Source organism: Tiliqua scincoides, chromosome 2 (genome assembly GCF_035046505.1).
Source record: "Tiliqua scincoides isolate rTilSci1 chromosome 2, rTilSci1.hap2, whole genome shotgun sequence".
NCBI classification, from domain to species: domain Eukaryota; kingdom Metazoa; phylum Chordata; class Lepidosauria; order Squamata; family Scincidae; genus Tiliqua; species Tiliqua scincoides.
In genome coordinates this window covers 31,605,186-31,623,116 of record NC_089822.1, presented here as the reverse complement: position 1 = coordinate 31,623,116, position 17,931 = coordinate 31,605,186, and the positions used below count along the sequence as shown (strand labels likewise).

General features: G+C 43.2%; 1 protein-coding gene across 2 annotated transcripts in view; it reads right to left on the bottom strand.

Annotated features, from left to right (window-relative positions):
• Window positions 1-1,199: 1,199 nt before the first annotated feature.
• Window positions 1,200-17,931, bottom strand: part of GCNT4 (glucosaminyl (N-acetyl) transferase 4) — a 32,470-nt gene continuing 15,738 nt past the window's right edge. The window contains exons 2-3 of one of the 2 annotated variants that reach the window (XM_066615175.1): window positions 11,918-12,112; window positions 1,200-2,887 (exon numbers count right to left, since the gene is read on the bottom strand). In XM_066615175.1, the coding sequence (XP_066471272.1) occupies window positions 1,525-2,887; window positions 11,918-11,970 (1,416 nt within the window). In that variant the 5' untranslated portion in view covers window positions 11,971-12,112 and the 3' untranslated portion in view covers window positions 1,200-1,524. Of the gene's footprint in view, window positions 2,888-4,421; window positions 4,685-11,917; window positions 12,113-17,931 lie in introns of those variants that run through there. The other variant, XR_010793777.1, reaches the window with a different exon arrangement.

Sequence of the window (17,931 nt, the reverse complement as noted above, 5' to 3'; positions counted from 1 at the left end):
TGCTTTGTTGTTCAGAGAAGCTGCACATAGAAGGAATTCAAGCACCTGAAAATCCATTCAAAAATTATTCAGCTGCCTCAGAAAATAAGGACGTAACGTAATAAAATAATTGCCTAAGGCATAATACAGTATATAAATTTAAAGCCCATTGTCCTGATTGTGTACTCCTCGTCCCTAATATATTCAACTGTAATGGTTCAGAGCAGGGGAGTCTGATTTGGTAAAATTTCACATTCACTTTGTTTAGGTTTCATCAATAACTTCATAAAATACAATAACAACTTCCTACAAGCCTGTAAGCTCACTCATGAATCAAGTCTGCTCTAGTGCTTTACATGGGTTAAACTGGCAGTTCTCAAGTGGTGGGGTAGGTTCATCCTGGGGGAGGGACGGCTTAATGGATGGCCAAGGGACCTCTATGGGGGAGCAGTAAGTTTTCTGGAGAGGGACAGAAAACTGGGCAAGTAGAGCCTTCCTCCCCCTACTTGTTAAAATATCGGTGGTCTGAATTCTCTCTAGCATAGGTTTCTCACTTACCTACATTAGATTTAGGGTTGTGACTATCTTCTACCACCACATAGTCTCAGCCTGATTTGGGAAAGAAATGCTGCTTCTGCTTTGTTCTAATGATGTTTCCTGCACAGGATTGTGGTTAGGTCAGAGCTGTCCTATTCTTTTTTCTCCCAATTCCCAAGTAGGATGACTGCTCAAATCCACAGATACATGTAAGGATCACCTGTACTGGTCAAGGGTTTTGGGTGCTGGTGACAGAAAGTAAAGTAAGCTTAGGGAGTGCCAAGTTTGTTTATTTTTAAAGGCTCTCTTTCTTGGTTTTTCATTGCAGGAATACAAGCTCAGCAGCACCATCGGCAACTGACAACATCAGACACCAACTGAGGATCCCTGCTCATCTGAGGTCCCACATGGTGAGGTGGACTTAGAGAACTCCGCATTATCAGCCAGTTGACACATATTATTCCCATTAGCCAATAGGGAGGAAGGGAACAGCACCACACACTGTTGTTATCCGTGAACTTGGAAGGACCCAGTGCTGGGTTTTGTCCCTTGGCCTCTAGCAACCTGGAACTGGACATGCTCACTTACAAAGCTGCCAAACTGAATCAGAACTTTGGCCCTCTAGCTTGGTATTGTCTCAATACTGATAGGCAACACTCTTAAGGTTTTAGAGATTTCCCCCCCCCCGTCATTCCTGCACATGATAAGAATCATGAGATCCTCTGAATGCAAAGTACATGATCTACTACTGGACTATGACCCCTCCCTGAGCATCACCTTATCCATTGCCTCTGGTGTCCCCTGTTCCTACTTCTGTTCCAAGGGCCCCCTAAGCAGGGACAGCTGCTCGCTTGGCACACTTTGTTTTAGACACACGCATTGATCTGTCTTCCACGAAGATAGACCAAAGAGTTTATAGGAGGGCATATGATAAACAGTGTGGCTCATTCCAGCAATTTCTCATTTTAGAAAGACTGGCAGAAGTCCAATCATAGGTGTACTATATTGTTATGAAACATCTGTAAATGCTCTGTGTAAAAAGAGTTTTTCAGAAGACAAATGAACCCATTCCTTCTGCTGCTCTGAAAGCTTTTCTGCCAAACATTTTATTAAAACAGGGTCCACTTTTGAGTCAAATTTATTGGCAAACCAGTGCCCATAGTTGATGAGCCACCTCAACTCTGCAGCTCCATAGATGCATACACTGCGAAGATGTGTACCAGTACAAGAGGGATAGAGATGGTCCTCAAGGTAATTCCATTTCACCAAACGAGTCTTGCTCTGCAAATCTGTGATATCCTGAGCTGCCCTTGAAATTTCTCCAGGTACTCCAGGTACACGAATAAGGGTTGCCCAGAAATGTTCATCAGGCGAATAAGTGTCCTTTGACCACTGTAAAAAATCTTGAGCAAGAGGGCTTTCAAGGGCATACCGTACAAATGTTCGACACAGAACAAAATAGGCACTGCCTACAAAAACCTCAATATTGTGAGGTGGTGGGTCTTTAGTGTCAGCGGTTTTTACAGGCATCTTCATGTATTCGTAAGGCATATTTTGAAGTTTGTAGCGATAGGTAAACCGTTCCCTTTTGCTGCTGCTTGGCTTGGCCGTCTCCAGCATGTTTTTTCCTTTTAATTTTTTAAGTTCAGAGACCAGCTCAAAGTTTGACCTCAGGGGAAAATCTTGGCCACACAAGTTGATTACATACTTCCATGCAACGGAAGACTGAAGCAAATCAGACAAACAATTCAAATCAGCCTGGAGCCTTGAAATATAGGCATATTCCACCAACTCCAATTTGGACGCAATGAAAATATTGGGGAAACATTTGGCTAGATTGTCTAATGCAAGTCTGAAAGTGCTAGATGACTTTTGGTCATAATGGATACAGTAAACATTTTGATGGCTGTATATTGTATGGATGAGTCTCTCAACCATGATGGCATCTTTGTGAACAACCAGAGAATACGCTAATGGAAATTCTTCCTCTTCCAAAGAAACAGGTTTTAGATGGTATCCTCTAATTGTACGGTATACCTGGCAATCACTAGTCAATGCTACAACATCTTCATCTTCTAAGTCAATAATCTCTTTTCTCCTTATCTCTAAAGTTTTGCCAATCTCTGCAGGTTCCTGATTATAGATGGAGGAACAGTTGATTTCATACTGGGTACCTTTGAGATGGCTGTATTTGTTTTTCATGAACGATGAGGTGCTCAACAAGGGCTCTACAAAGAAAATATCTTTGTGAGGAAATAACAGTTGCTCGACTTTCAGAAGCTTCATTAGTGAAAGCAACCACACGGTTAAAAATAAGATCAAGAGACTCAGTCGTGCTGGATATTTACAGGAGCACTTATCTCTCTTCATTCTGTGAAAAGAAAAGAATACAGCCAAGGAAAACCAAATTAAAATCAATTGTTTATCTTCTACATATGACGTAAAGCAGGACAATTCCACATAACTTTTTCCAAACCATCACCAAGAAAATATAACACATTAGTTGATGCAAAATCTCTTGTTTCAAAGCCCAAGCAGTTGCTTATCTATGCATTATGCTCCTGAAGAAAATGGGGACCAAACATAAAATCACCCCCATCGCTCCTGTGCTTGTTGTTTTGATGTGGCAATTTGCCATTGGCAAAGCATCAATTTGCTTGAGAGGTGAAGACGAAAGCCGTGCTATGCTGTGTATGGGACAGCCCCCCATCACCAGTTTGGTTCCTAAGCAGACTCTGTGATGAGCAGACTCTCACTCATCACAGTGAGAGCACAGCTGCAGTGCTAACAAGGAGTCTCCTGAGTCCCTTACAGCAATGATGGTGGTGTTTCAGGAGGGCAAGCAAGAAGCAAGATTTTGTAGTGTTCATAGAGACAGTCAGCCCAATCCTTCGAGCACTGGTGCAGCAGGGCCACATGGCCCATAGTGCATCAAGTGCTGGGAAGGAGCAGACTGGAGGTCTCCGCAAGGTAAGGTAACAAATGTTCCCTTACCCTGGGGCTATTCAGATCTGCACCAGCTAAATCGCTGATCCAACTTTGAGAATGAGCTGGCACAGGTCCAAGGAGACCCAGTGGCAGTTGAGAGGCTTATGGAACTGTAATGAGAAATAATTCCCCTTGTCCCACCCGAGCCTCCCGATCTGCCTCTTCCCCACTGGATTCAGTATGAGCCTTTTAGGTGTGACTGCATCAGCATGGCTGCACGGGCAAAGAAATGGATAGGATTGGACTGCAGACCAATGTTTGGAGACATCCAAACAGCTGTGAAAGTATACTGTCACTGGAAAGAAAGAAACGTGAAACAATCCTGCCATTAACAGCAACATTTTAAGAAAACACTTGTTATTGGATTAAACATGAGCGGGAAGGAACACACACCCTGGTGCAGTTTTCCTCTCTTTCTGAATGACAGTGTTCATACATTTCGTTTCTCAAAACAACAACAGAAACCCTCTTATATTAGAGTTTGGGCATGCAGTCAGTAGCAAGAGGAATACCAGGGAGCTGGTCTAGCTTCTCACATGTTTTGTTGAAAGGGACAGTTCAAAAACACACCGTCAGCAGAAGATGCACATGCATGGAAGTTGGCAGGGTGATGCCTTGTTCAGCAAATACCGCACAGAGGAAGCATTGTACAGGCTTTGTTAGGCAAACAGTTACAAGTTGAGAGCTTTGACCTCCATCCGATGAATATATAAACAGAGAAACAAGACCATTTTTGAGTAGCTTTGGAATAAGGGTTGGATGCAGCCATATCTTTGTAGCTAAAATCATGCAAACAGACTTCAGAAGGCTGAATTTAGCTAAAACTGTATTCGGGAAATCCAGAATATTCTTATGTTCAAATATGACATTCTTCATACAGTGTGCAATTAATCTGTGGCATCTGTACCATAGGATGTTGTGATGGCCTCTGGCCTACATGCTTTTAAAAGAGGATTGGACAGATTTGTGGGGGGAAAACGTCCATCAGCTGTTACAATTCATGATGACTATATGCAATGTCTGGGTTTTAGAGGTAGTCTATCACTGAATGCCAAGTGCAAGGATACAGGTTTCTTGTTGTCTTGTGTGCTCCCAGACCTCTGGTAGGCCTCTGTGAGATATCACAAGCTGGACTAGATGGAACCTTGACCTCATCCAGCAGGGCTGTTCTTATGATATCCTGATGGAATGCAAAGTCATAATAACTCAGCTTCAGTCAGTATCAAGCTTTTATGTCTACATGTAAAAGGTCATGTATATCCAAATGCACAGTCTTAAGTTTCCCACAAGTACTGCATAACACTGGCATCTTCTAGAAGCCCTAGAGGCTGCTACCTGATTCATAAATGCCAAGGGGTATGGTTATAATGATGACTGGACAGCAGCAGTGAAGTGTGCTAGGCAGGGCCTCACCAAATCTGGCAAGTAAAATAGAAAGCCCACGGACCCAACAAGTAAAAAATATGTACCTTACTTTTCCGCTCTGCTCCTTTCTGCTCCAGTACAGACAGTGAATTAAAGCAATACACAAACACACATCATAATACATGAAGGCAGCTTGTAGGGGGTTAGGTTGCAAATTATGGCTGGCTTCCAAAGGGGCAAAAAAAAAATAAGACATTAGGGTGCCTGAGTCAGCAATCACTGGGGAGGCAGTAAGCAGGGTTGCTTCAGCAGGTTAGGCTGTAATCATGGTTGGCTTCCAATTAAAAAGAAAAAGTAGGATATGCATGCATAAGAAAACTGTGGGAGGCAGTAGGCAGAGCTGCCGCAGTTCTCTCCACATACATGGAAAGAAAAGCAGCAAGGAGACTGTGCAAGCTAGCCTAGCTTGCTGCTGTACCAGGGGAGATAGCAGGCAGTGCTGCTGAAGAAAGGGGGTGTATCTTAAATCCTTTCTCTCCGTGGCTCTGGAGTGGGGGAAGAAGAGGTGAGTTGTTGTTGTTTTTTTATTTACAGTATTTCCGGAGGGGGGGAAGAGTGTGTATTCATGGGGCTGTGCCTCCCTGGGTCTGGACCTCACTGTACATCACTGGGCAGCAGTCTCACTGATCACTGTGGCTCACTAAGGTGTCAGGCAAGGAACTTTTCCAGCCCTACCTGGAGATGTCAGGGATTGAATGCAAAATCTTCTATATACAAAGCATGTTACCAACCCAAATTCTTTTTTAAAGTTTAGCTTAGTTGTAGCTCATAATCCATGAGAGACAACTTTGCTTTCAGGGAATTTACCGGACAGCAAAAATTGATGGACTTTTAGGATACTAGCCTTATCTAGATTTTTCACTAATTAAATTGGACAGAATGATGACAAATCCCTTCAACTTCTGTTTAATTTTCTGCAGGTACAACCATCAGTCCATATTAACTCTTTGCTGGGAAAATTAATTGAAGTCTGTACCTTCGGCACACCTACTTTTTGAATATCTTTTACTCTCAGATCATAGAGAGTGCTATGGCACTTCAACCTGGAAAGAGTAAAACAATGAGATTTCAGATTGGGAAGGAACTGTACTACAACTACAATTTATATATTTTTCTCTGTGCCTCTTTTTAAATTCCTGAAAGCTAGAAAGGCCAAATAGAAATTGACTGGAAAGAAACTGCCTAAAGCAGGGGTGGCCAACTTTTCAATTTTAGGGTTCCTGGACCTTTAAAAATTGTATAGAAGAAGGAATTTCAGCAGGTGCAGTTTGTCATCTAAATGATTGGCCACCCCTAGCCCAAGGATTCCTGGAAGTAAGCCTCACTGAGCACTAGGGGACTTAGAACACAATCCTATGCTTGTCTACTTAGAAGTAAGTCCCACTGTCTTCAAAGGCGCTTACTCTCAGGAAAGTGTGCAGAGGATTGCAACCTCATTTTGGAATATCATGCACATGCTTACATTGACAACACCAGAAGCTGCAAGTAGCTGCTCCTCAGGCTTGCAAGAGAAGCAGAAGTTGCTGTAGAGCTGAACCAGCAAGTGGAAGTGATTGTATTAATTCCCCATAGTGGGTAACATGGCAGCAGTCTCAATGAGGCTGTTCAGATCTGTGCCACCTAAAGCAGTGGCGCAGATCTGAGCAGTCCGATGCTATGCTTGGTCACCCAGGAGTGGGGTTAGGATCTGGCCTAAATGCCAGATCTTGTCTCTTTCCCCTAGTCCTGGGCTGCCCATGGGCCTCATTTCACAGATGACAAGCTGCACCTGCTGAAAGTTCCTCCTCTACACAATTGTTAAAGGTCCAAGAACCCTAAAGTTAAATGAATGACCTCCCCCGGAGTAGACAGTAAAGCAAACCATAGTGTTTTGCTTTGCTTCCAAACCTGCTTGTGTAGTGCTTTCAACTTTAAGGCTCCTGGACCTTTAACAATTGCACAGAGGAGGAAATTGAAGCAGGTGGAGCTTGTCATCTCACAGAGCCCTAAAGCTGAAAGGTTGGCCACCCCTGGTCTAGTGGGTATTCTGCTGTACCCTTCCTCTTCCCTACGCATCACATTTCCCTTTTTTCTGTGGTATTTGATGCAGACAGCTGCAAAGACTTTTTTAAAAATTTCTTTTCACATATTTCCCCTCCTTCATAAGTTACTTGCATGAACTGATGGCAGAATCAGTATCATTATAGTAACCAGTGAGTCATGCTGCTCACTGCTATCATGATAGCTCTCACTGAATAGATATTAACACCTCTGGCAAAGTTGCCCTGGTTGGTTGCTGGCTTCTTTCCCTTCAAAAACACCTCCCCATGATGAAGGAGAGGGCAGACCAGAATTGTGGTCGGAGAGGCTGCAAGTTGCTACCTCGAAGATGAAAGGCGCGCCCCAGTGTGCTGGGAGACTCCTGGCATGATTTTGTGCCAATTGGGGCTGTGTCTTTCCTTAGAGGAGAGGGAAGGGGGCAGCCCAGAGCGGTGTGGAATTGTACCAGGAGAGCCCTGAACCCCCAGTGCAATTCGGGAAGTGACTGTGGTGACATGATGATGTCACTGCAATTACTTCTGGGGCAGGGGCAGGGGGGCAGCCAACAGAGTGATGGCCCTGGGAGGGAAGAAGCCCAGGATTGCCATTGTGCGATGCCAACAAGGGTTCCAGACTTCACTCACACTAATGGTCACTTCATATATTACTGATCAGCTGCATGAAAGTCATGCAAGTTCTGTGCAGGAAATAACATAAAAGAGGCAACAAATTGTAAAGCCGTTAAGAGAAAATGAGATATTTTTGTACTATAGTTAATTTTTTTTCATAGATAATGTCCAAAGGGGGGTAGTGAGAGGCTCTGGAGGGGATAGTATCCCAGCTTGTGCCAGGATACATGCCCCCACCTCTGATATGAAAACAGAGTTTACAACAACATAAAATGTGCTCCACCACTAGACTGCTAATTCTGGCAGTAGAGCCGAAGTATAGATTGGGATGTCAAGGTGAATTGTAAAGCATAACTAGGGAGCATTGTCGCAGTGTCTTATTCACAGTGGTTGTACACTACCCAAGTCAGGAGAGGGGGTGAGGTCTAGCTGCATGGTTCCCCTCAGAGCTAAGTGTTCCACTGTTCTCATTCAAACCCACTCACTGAGGGCATACAATCTACATTTAGACTAACACTTCCTAACAGTAGATAACATGTTTCTCAGCAACATTCCAAAATTCTTTCCTACACTTCCTTGTCTAAAGGTGATTGCATCTTTCCCTTTGAGTGAAAATCAGATTTATTATTGACATCTTTGATCCTCATGTTCCATCTGCTTTCTTGAAACAACTATTCTTCTCCAGAACAATACCTAACCACTTCTCTTCCTGGCTCTATACCATTGTTTAATTCAGTTAAATACAGGGTTGTACAGATATAGGATATATAGACAAAATATGTGAAAACAAACAAGCCTGAACTTCTTTTGCTTGCAAGGAAAAAGCTTAAAGGTGAAAAAAGTTAATCAAAATCAAAAGGGCAGGAGTTGAATCTAAAGCAATAGCTGAATCAATTTCTTCCTAGTGAGAGCTCACTTTCTTTTCTTGTTTATGACAAAGGCACTGAACTCACAGCTTCTAAGAACTCAGTCACATGCTAATAGCACTTCTATATTTCCTAAGGAAAACATGTTTCTGACTCTTATTTAGGTCACAATTCTCCAACATCTATTTTAAAACGTTTACAGAGCTGTCGAGTCTTTCTTTGACTTCACAATAACAATTCTATGAGGGTAGGCCATCGCTATTCTCATTTTACAGGGTGCTGAACAAGGGTACTGCAATCTGATCTCCCAATTCACATCCAACATGGTTTCCCAGACAGAGCTGCTTCCTATTCTTTGCACAATTCCATCTGCTGTTTTGTTTCCTTATGAAAGTCTGAAATGCACTCCAGAATGCAAATAGGCATTTACACCTTAGATTTTTTTTCTGGGCAAGAGGCACTAAATGACATTCAAGTATTTTAATCACAGTACTACCTCAGCTGAGTCACGGCTCTTTAAATATCTCATCTGGTACTAGGCAATGTATCCTCTAAATTTTCCCCTGTGGAGGGAGTTGTTTTGTGCATATGTACACTCTACATATATGCATCTGTGCTCATACACATGCATGTTTCTTACTCGGTCACCTGTTCCTCTTGTTTGTATAATGACAAGAATCAAGGTGTCCTTATTTTAACATGCAATACACTGATGCGAGCAAATTCAGTGCAGAATTAACATAGCCTGTGTCTTCCTGTTGACGAACTGCATTTCTCCTCTATTTTTAAAACGTGTTTGACGTGGGTGTTTAAGACAAGTCAGAAGAGTTTCAAAAGCTTTGTTAAAAATTATGGCATTTGCCTTGTTGGTTTCCAAGTCTATAGATGTCCTAATATTTATACATCCCCTAGGAATCCTTCTGGAAACACACAACTTGGTTCATCAGGACTGGCATATCTCACATATCAATGGTCTGCTGCTTATGAATCACTTTTAGCCTTTTCAGCTCTCACATAGGAACGATTATACTAATACAGTAATACTAATCCAGCAGCTCTGGCTCTAAACTGCATCCAAACATGCCATTTGCCAGTTTCACTAGACTAATTAAGTTTTTACTCCCTTGGTTTTCCTCAGTGTATCAACTTTAAGTGCATGACAAATATGTTTATATTTTAATAATGCTGTTTATCAGTAGACCATTTGCAACCAATTATCTGAGAAGCCTGCTATTTGGCTTGGTTCCTACATTCCTTTCCATGACAGATTTGTACAGAACACAGGAAACTTATTCTTTACATTCTTTCCTCCTTACAGTTAGAGCTGAATGGTCAGGTAATGGAAGAATCTTGAAGTTCTCATACAGCACTGGGGCCAGAAATCTGACTACTGTATACACGTAACACCATGCAGTGATACAGTAGCTAGCCCTGTTTAAGGATGTCCCAATACTGTCATGCATGTATAATCTGACTCCACCTAGAGGAAGCCTGGTAACATATAGCTACTTTCTGCTCCTAATTGCCATTTCCTCAAATTAACCAATTAGCTTTTTTCCCCTGCTGCTTCCAAACAGATGTTTGTTCTTGCAGGGGCAAGTCTGAATACACCACTCTCCTCTTCAGATGGCTTCAGGATGGAAGATCAAGATATACACCAGCTTTGCTTCTCAATCCCTAAAAGGCGCAACAGCCAGAGACTGAAGACTGAAAGCTCAGTTCACACTTCATAGTTACATGAGTACCTCATAAGCTAACTCACAGTTGCTTGAGTCCTTCATAAGCTAATAACAGTGTATTATAGTATTTGCACAATACACAAAACAGTCCTTTATAGTAGTTGGGCTGGTGAGCGGACCAGGTCTGGAAAGGAGGTAGAACTGGCCTCTGTCATTTATGTCGGATCCTCTCCCCTCCTGAACAGCCCAGTTTGGATTTGTGCCAGTGATTTAGCCCCATTGAGGTGGCTGGGGCATTACTCGGGGTAAGGGGACAGAAGTCTCCTTACGCCAAGTTGTGCCAGGTCCACCTCCAACCCTGTGCTGGATACAACCCAGGCCAGCCTGCCTGCTCCAGCACAGGTTAGATTGAGCTGCCTGTTAATTTCAGTTTACTTAAAGCTTCAGATAAATTAATATTGTTACAGAAGTAACAATCCTTATTTATTTGAAGCTTTATCTTGAAATTAACATGGTTCACCAAGAAAAATTAATATTTTAGGCAGAATTCTCCTTTGCATAGGGATGTCATTTACTTTTCTGCCTTCTTCTAATTTTGCTTCAGTAGCTGGATTCTATTAGATTGACAGTTTTTGTATCTGGTCTCTCACATATTAAACCTTGATGTACTCATCAGTGTGGCAAGAGAAAGGGCAACTGTTAAGTGTAGCTAACGTTTACTGTTATTACCTAATGCATTTCCTCACTTCTGTGTGGTGAGTTCTCTTCAATTATGGCCTTTCTGCATGTTTGTGGTACCAAAAAATGAACAATTGTTTCTCATTTATTGCAAATGATCCTCACATATTCTGCCTGGACAGGTTAAATTCCTAGTGCATTTTCTGAACACTCAAACTGTTACATTTTTATACTCAAGAAAAAATATTACCTAGTCCCCAACTGCTTTCCTTTCCCACCATCACCAACACAATGCAACTGATGTGCGGAACATGGCTGAGAGAACATTAAGGGCACTTGCTGGATAGTTTGGTGACTTACAGCCCAGTCCTATTGGTAACTTCCACTGTGAGCACTTCCACTGGTGGAACAAGGCAAAAATGTCTCCAGCAGCATGAAAAGCCATACACTGCTGGAGCACTAGCGGGGAGGCTGCAGCAGCCTTGCACTTGGCAATGGCGCTGGACCAGCACACCAACTCAGGTAAATTGGTGGGGGAGGTGGGAGTGGGCAAGGGGAATGCAGAAGGCAGAATGGGGCGGTGATTGGGGTGGGGAGGAGGATGAATCCAGGAAGGGGCTGGGTTTGACAGTCGTGGCAGCCACCCAATCCAAACCCTTTTTCTGGACCTGACCCTATGACCTGGGTCCACAAGGACCCGCACCAGCAATTTTGCACCTCAGAGGCTAACTCCCAGGTAAGGGAACAAATGTTCCTTTACCTATAGGAGACCTCCAGGACTCCCCCTCCTTGCAGGATACAGCATGACATGTTTTGGCATGGCTGCATCAGCAGGTGAGGGAAGCATAGGTCCAGGTTGTTAATTAGTAACAAATACCACCATTCCCATGTTCCAAAAGTGGTGCGTGCATTTTTTCTTCTTCAAGGGAAGAAACATGTCTTTTACTCCTTTTTATATTCATATGTTTAATACAAATACTCCTGTGTGATATTCAGAATGTGAAATGCAAAACTGCTATTAGATTAGAATCTAGAAAATTTTAGACCCAGTGGCTGCCAATTGACAGTAACTCTTGCTCCAGAAGAAGGAAAGCTAGGGATGCTACTTTAGACCTACCTTTTAGACTTCTCTTTGCCTTTCTTCATTTGTAGGATGCTTCTTGTCACCATGTAAACCGACGTGCTATAAATGAACAGGTCTCTTCCTCCATCCTTTAGATATGCGTATCAGTATTGCACCAGTCCCATCCATCTCTGGATAACTATGTTTCAGTAAAGTACATGTCCATCTCTATGCAAGGAGCATTTCTTTCTGCAAAGGTGAAAGGAACAGGAGGTTAAAATGATGTCAAAATTGCTATTCTCCTAAATAGATGAAACATATTGTTGAGTTTCCCCTTTGCAGCAAAGAAGGAATCCTCCGATTTCATCTCTATCAACATATGTTGAACATGGCTCAGGCCCATTTAACTGTGTAGCACAGCAAACAAATACTCCTGATACTATGCAAAGGAGCACACTGAATGTGACATGCAACAAAACTAAAGAACAAGTATTTTTAAGGCTGCTGGTAAAACAGTTCTGACTCTAAAAAAATGCATGTGTTATTAAGAAAACTAAAAGAAAACTAAAAGAAAACTAAAATCTGGCTTGAGTGGGGGTGTCTATTTATATCACTCATCATGATATAAAACCAGTTGCAACAAGAGAAAGAATCAGGATTATATAACACAATTCTCCAGTATAGCAAGAAATAAATCCTGCTGAGCGACTGGATCTTTGAATTACTGGTCCTAGCAGGATTAGAAATAAAAAATATTTTAATTTCAGGGACGCTACTATAATCAGAATTTGGAAGGAAGAAAGACATTCCATTCCTGTGGAGGCTCTGACACACCCTGTAATAAAGATTTTATATCACAGAGACATTGAAGTGAATGAGGAAGATGGCTTCAAGGGTGCCTCAAAATACACATAAGGAAATATAGACTTACACTTGAAGCTGCCTGAGGGCCAAATCTTACCCAGTTTTCCAGCACTGTGCAGCTGTGCCAACAGAGCATGTGCTGCATTCTGCAGTAGGGAGACAGTCATAGAGGCCTTCTCCAGATAAAGGAATGTTTGTTCCCTTTCCTTGGGGCTGCACTGCAGCTGCACCATATTGGAAAGCTGGATAGGAATGGGCCCTTAGTTATTTCACTTGTACTCACAAGGACTCAGAAATTACACAGGCAGTTCAGTCTATAAGTATTCAGAGCACCTTTATCCCCTAAACCAGGGGTGCCCAAACCCCAGCCCTGGGGCCAGTTGCGGCCCTTGAGGAATCCCAATCAGGCCCTCAGGGAGCCCCCAGTCTCCAATGAGCCTCTGGCCATCTGGATACTTGCTGGAGCCCTCACTGGCCTGATGCAACTGCTCTCAGCATCACAGCCTTCACAGTTCACAGTTCAACCTCTTGTGTAAGCTGTGGGATGAGGGCTCTCTCCACTGCTTGCTGTTTCACATCTGTGATGCTGCAGCAACAGCAAAGGAAAGGCCGGCCTTGCTTTGTGCAAGACCTTTTATAGGCCTTGGGCTACTGCAAGACCTTCATTCATTCATATAAGTTCCATCTTTAATATATTCATTTATGTAAATTTATTCAAATTTGAAATGTAAATCAATTTTTTTCCCCTGGTGCCAGAAACAGTATCAGAGAGATGTGGCCCTCCTGCCAACAAGTTTGGACACCCCTGCCCTAAACTGATAACTGAAATTCATCTATCAAGACCTGGAACTGTGGACAAGAAGCTTGGAGTGGTGTGGCCGATCAGTTCTTTGCTCAACCCTTCATGACTCAGGAAAGCATTAAGCAACCAAGAATTTATGGTAAGTGCATTGATGGGACTTTTCCCCCTTTAAAACCGCTTCTGCTGCTCTTCTGTGGGTGCAGGACGCTTCAGTCATGCTTCAGTTGGGTTCCTTCCTGCATATTGTAATGAGAAGATAACACCCTGCAGGAGCCAGCTGCCAGGAACATAATCAGCCCTTCAGTGATACTGAAGTTGCCACTGCCCACTGAGACAGGAGAAAGAAAAGACGAAGTAAAAAGGGCTGCCTTTAATCTCAAGAAGAGTGCTGAGGGTGAGCAACTTTGGTTACCACAATAACAAGGTTGTTTTGACTGACAACATTTAACAGGAGGAAGGAACCAGCTGGGTCCAAGTGGTGAACATATCTATTTATGAGAGAGGGAAGTCCCAGCTGCCTTGAAGGAGGCAATCATGAGACTACTCCTGAAAAATATCTTCACTGGCCCTGAAAGACTGTAATAACTATCGACCTGCCACCAATATCCCACTCTTGGGCAAGGTGCTTCAGTGGCTGGCTGCGGCCTGTGTCACTCCAGGAACCTTGATGAAAATGATTATTTCTAGAGCAGCAATTTTCAGCCTCTCTCATCTCACAGCACACTGATAAGGTGCTAAAAATGTCAAAGCGCACCATCAGGGTTGTGTTTTTTTGTTTTTGTTTTTTTTACAACTGCACATCACCAGAAGCACAGTTGGGAGGGGCAGAGTGGTAGGTACAGCAAGCTCCACAACGTGCCATATAAGCACCCCTCCCCTTTGGCATCAGAGCCATTTGGGGCAGGGATGGCAAAGTACCACTGCTGCCCTGAACGGCTCCAACACTGAGGGGAACGGGCACTGCAGAGCCTGCCATACTGACCACTCTGTCTCCCCCTCTAGCTCCACTTCTCCACACCACACTGCAGGTGGGAGGCTCACATCCCCCCCAATGGTCCTACTTATAAATGGTCCTCCTCCAAACTCCTGTAGCACACTTATGGATTGTTCATGGCACACTGAAGTGTTATGTGAAAATCCTCCCCTTCGTCTTTTAGCTTTGATTTTCTCTTTCTATACCTGGTGATGCTATACTATGGACTCTAATGTCAAGCAGTATTGCTTCACATTGGATGCCAGCATACAACTGAACTATTATCCCAGGAATTCTGGCATACAGGCCACATTTCCGAGACTTTGGTCAAGCCACAAACTCTTGTTGTTTTACATAATCCTCCCCCCCCCCACAAGAGTCACACATTTTGGGAGGAAGTCTTACTTGTGTCTTAATCGCTGTTTAAACATCTCCTACATATTGTATGCAAACTTGAAATCTTTCTAACTGCTTCCAGAAAATTTCCGTATTTTGGTGTCAAAACTGCTGATATTTGTCCTCTGCGCCTCTCTCGCATTGTTGTGACTCGACAACCTCCCTGGACTTATCTGTTCCTCACAGGCTCAATGAGTTCTTTTTCCCTTAAATTTTGCTCTGGTTTGACATTTGTTTTTCACCATGTAATGTTAAAGATTAATGTTCTACTGCCTTGTTTGATGTTTTTACTTGTCATATTCTGTACTTGATCCTAAAGCTCTGTAAGCCGCCTCGGGCATTTGCTTCAGCATGGGAAAGGCAGGGTAAAAGTTTCTTAAAATAAAATTAAATAAATGAAACATCTGCATTTGATTTATTGTATCTACATCTTGCATTTTGCACATTGTGTAAAGTTCTCCCTTCAGGATGCCAGCCATCAATGCCTTGGCAACATATGCATTTTTTGCTGACAAAAAAAGTTTACCTACAACTTGATTCCCATTCAAACTTCAGGTACACATCTACATGTGAAAGGAGAATGCCTCAAGCTCCGTTTAGCACCCAGCAATCACAGATACTCTTGCGACTTCCAGTTCTGCACCTAGTCACAATTCTCCAAAAACTTTACAAGGTAGAGTATTTTTCAATACACTTATGTTGTTTCACTGCCCACAGGACCCTCTGGAAGATGATCCTATACAGGACAGATAGTAATAGGTTTTCAAGTGCAATAATAGCTTTCTGTTGTGTCTCTCCCCCCCCCCCCACCCCATTTTCTGTCATTAGGGACTAGCAGCTGGAGTGGAAGCACAGAGACTCTAAAAGCCTTTCCCACAACCCTTTTTCTGATCTCTTCTTGGTGCACCAAATACACCTCACATGCAACCACCATGAAAGTTAGGTACACTGTATTGAATTATTAGGACGACAAAGAAATGTATTCTTACTCTTTCTCCATGTGTATTATTTCTACCTTTGTTATTTTGTAATAAAACAATGATCTTTTACTGGTAGTTATTTTTCTCAGTCTCCTCTTTAAGCAAAAAGATATTTCTCTGTATCACACTGACTATTATCCAGCCTACATACCTGTATTTCTAAAGGGTTGTGAGATACACATTAATTCCCCTAAGAATCAGCTCAGTTGGTGAGCAACTTTTGTTACCACAATAACAAGGTTGTTTTGATTTACAACATTTAGAAGGAGGAAGGAACTGACCAGCTGGGTTCAAGTGGTGAAAATCTCTTTTTATGAGAGAGGGAAGTCCCAGCTGCCTTGAAGGAGGAAATCATGAGACTAGCCCTGAAAAAAATCTTCACTGGCCCTGAAAGACTGTAATAACTATCACTCTGCCGTGAATATCCCACTCTTGGGTAAGGTGCTTCAGTGGCTGGCTGCTATGTCACGCCAGGAACCTTGATGAAAATGATCATCTAGAGTCACGATTTTCAGTCTTTTTCATCTCACAGCACACTGATAAGGGGATAAAATTGTCAAGGCACACCATCAGATTTTTTGACAATTGACAAGGCCCACCACCAGAAATGGAGCTGGGGGGAGGGCAGAGTGGTAAGCAAGGCATGCTCTGTAAGAGCCCCTCCCTCTCAGTATTGGAGTCATTGGGGCAGCAACCACTGTGGCCTGCAGTGCTAGGAAGCATAGGATTGGACTGCCCATCTAAAACGTTGCTTCTGGATTACTTTGGGTAGCATCCCGACACTTATTCTGCTGTCGGGATCTCCCACATGAACAGCAGGAGATTTCTGTGTGCACCCACTGGCATTCTTGGAGAGGGGGCAAAGTGCTAAGTTTTTTCAGGTACTGGTGTAAAGCAGCCCCTCCCTCTTGCTTGCAGAGCCATTTGGAGCAGCAAGAGCAAAGCAGAGGCTTCTCCTTTGCTCCGAATGGCATTGCAAGTGAGGGGGAAGGGTCACTTTACACTGGCATTTGGGCACCTGAGAAACCTAGAGTTTTGCCCCCCCCCCCCACTAATGCCAGTGCTTGTACAGCAAACCCTTGAGCAAGTGGGAAGGGTCCTTCCATGAGCAGAACACGATTTCCATTTACAGAGGGCACTCCTGACAGCAGGAACACTAGTTGGGATGCAACCCACTATCTGGAACTGGCCTTGGGAACCTCTCTCACCACTTGTTAACAGTTTCAGTGGCTGCCAGTCTGTTTCTAAGGACAATTCAAGATGCTGGTGCATTTTTCTCAAATGAACCTACCTGTAATACCAAGTAATACCTGTAATATCAATATTTCTGAGTGCTCCCCACCTTCAAAATAGTGAGTGGTGAACAAAGAAAGGGTCAGTTCTTCCCAAGGAGGTTAACCTAGCACTGATTCTGACAAAGAGCATTTTATTTGCCCTGGTCTTGTAAATTTCTACTTGATTTTTATTTTTTTATTGACTGCTGTTTTTGTGTGTGCCGCACTCAATTTATTGCTATAAGTCATGTAACCATTTTAATTTTTTGCATTTGTTGTTTACACTAAAGGGTACTTGTGCTGAAAGATGGGATAAAAATAAAAAAATTGCCTGGGGAATCTGCAAAGAATAATCAGCAAGAAAGAGAAGACGTAAAGCATTCACCCCATTCTGCCTTTAAATACTCAGCTAGCAGTTGTTATCCCCCTCCCATCCCTGCATTTGGCTTTTATAAGATATAGGGTTGCAAAGAGAAGAGGCAGAATTGCCCCATCACTGTCTGTGGAAAAGTACCACAGCTGCCCTGCCTCCTTACACCCAAGGAGGCTCTCCTTACACCCATTTTTTTGAGTGTAGGGAGAGCCTCCTCAGGTGTAAGCAAGTGGGGCAGCTGTGGTGCTTTTCCATGGACTACAATACGGCAGTTCTGCCTCACCTGCTACCCCTACTCTGAAGGGGAGGGGCTGCTTGCATGTCTGCTGAGGCTCCATGCAACACATAAGAACAGCCCCTAGGCCCATCTAGTCCAGCTTCCTGTATCACACAGTGGTTCACCAAA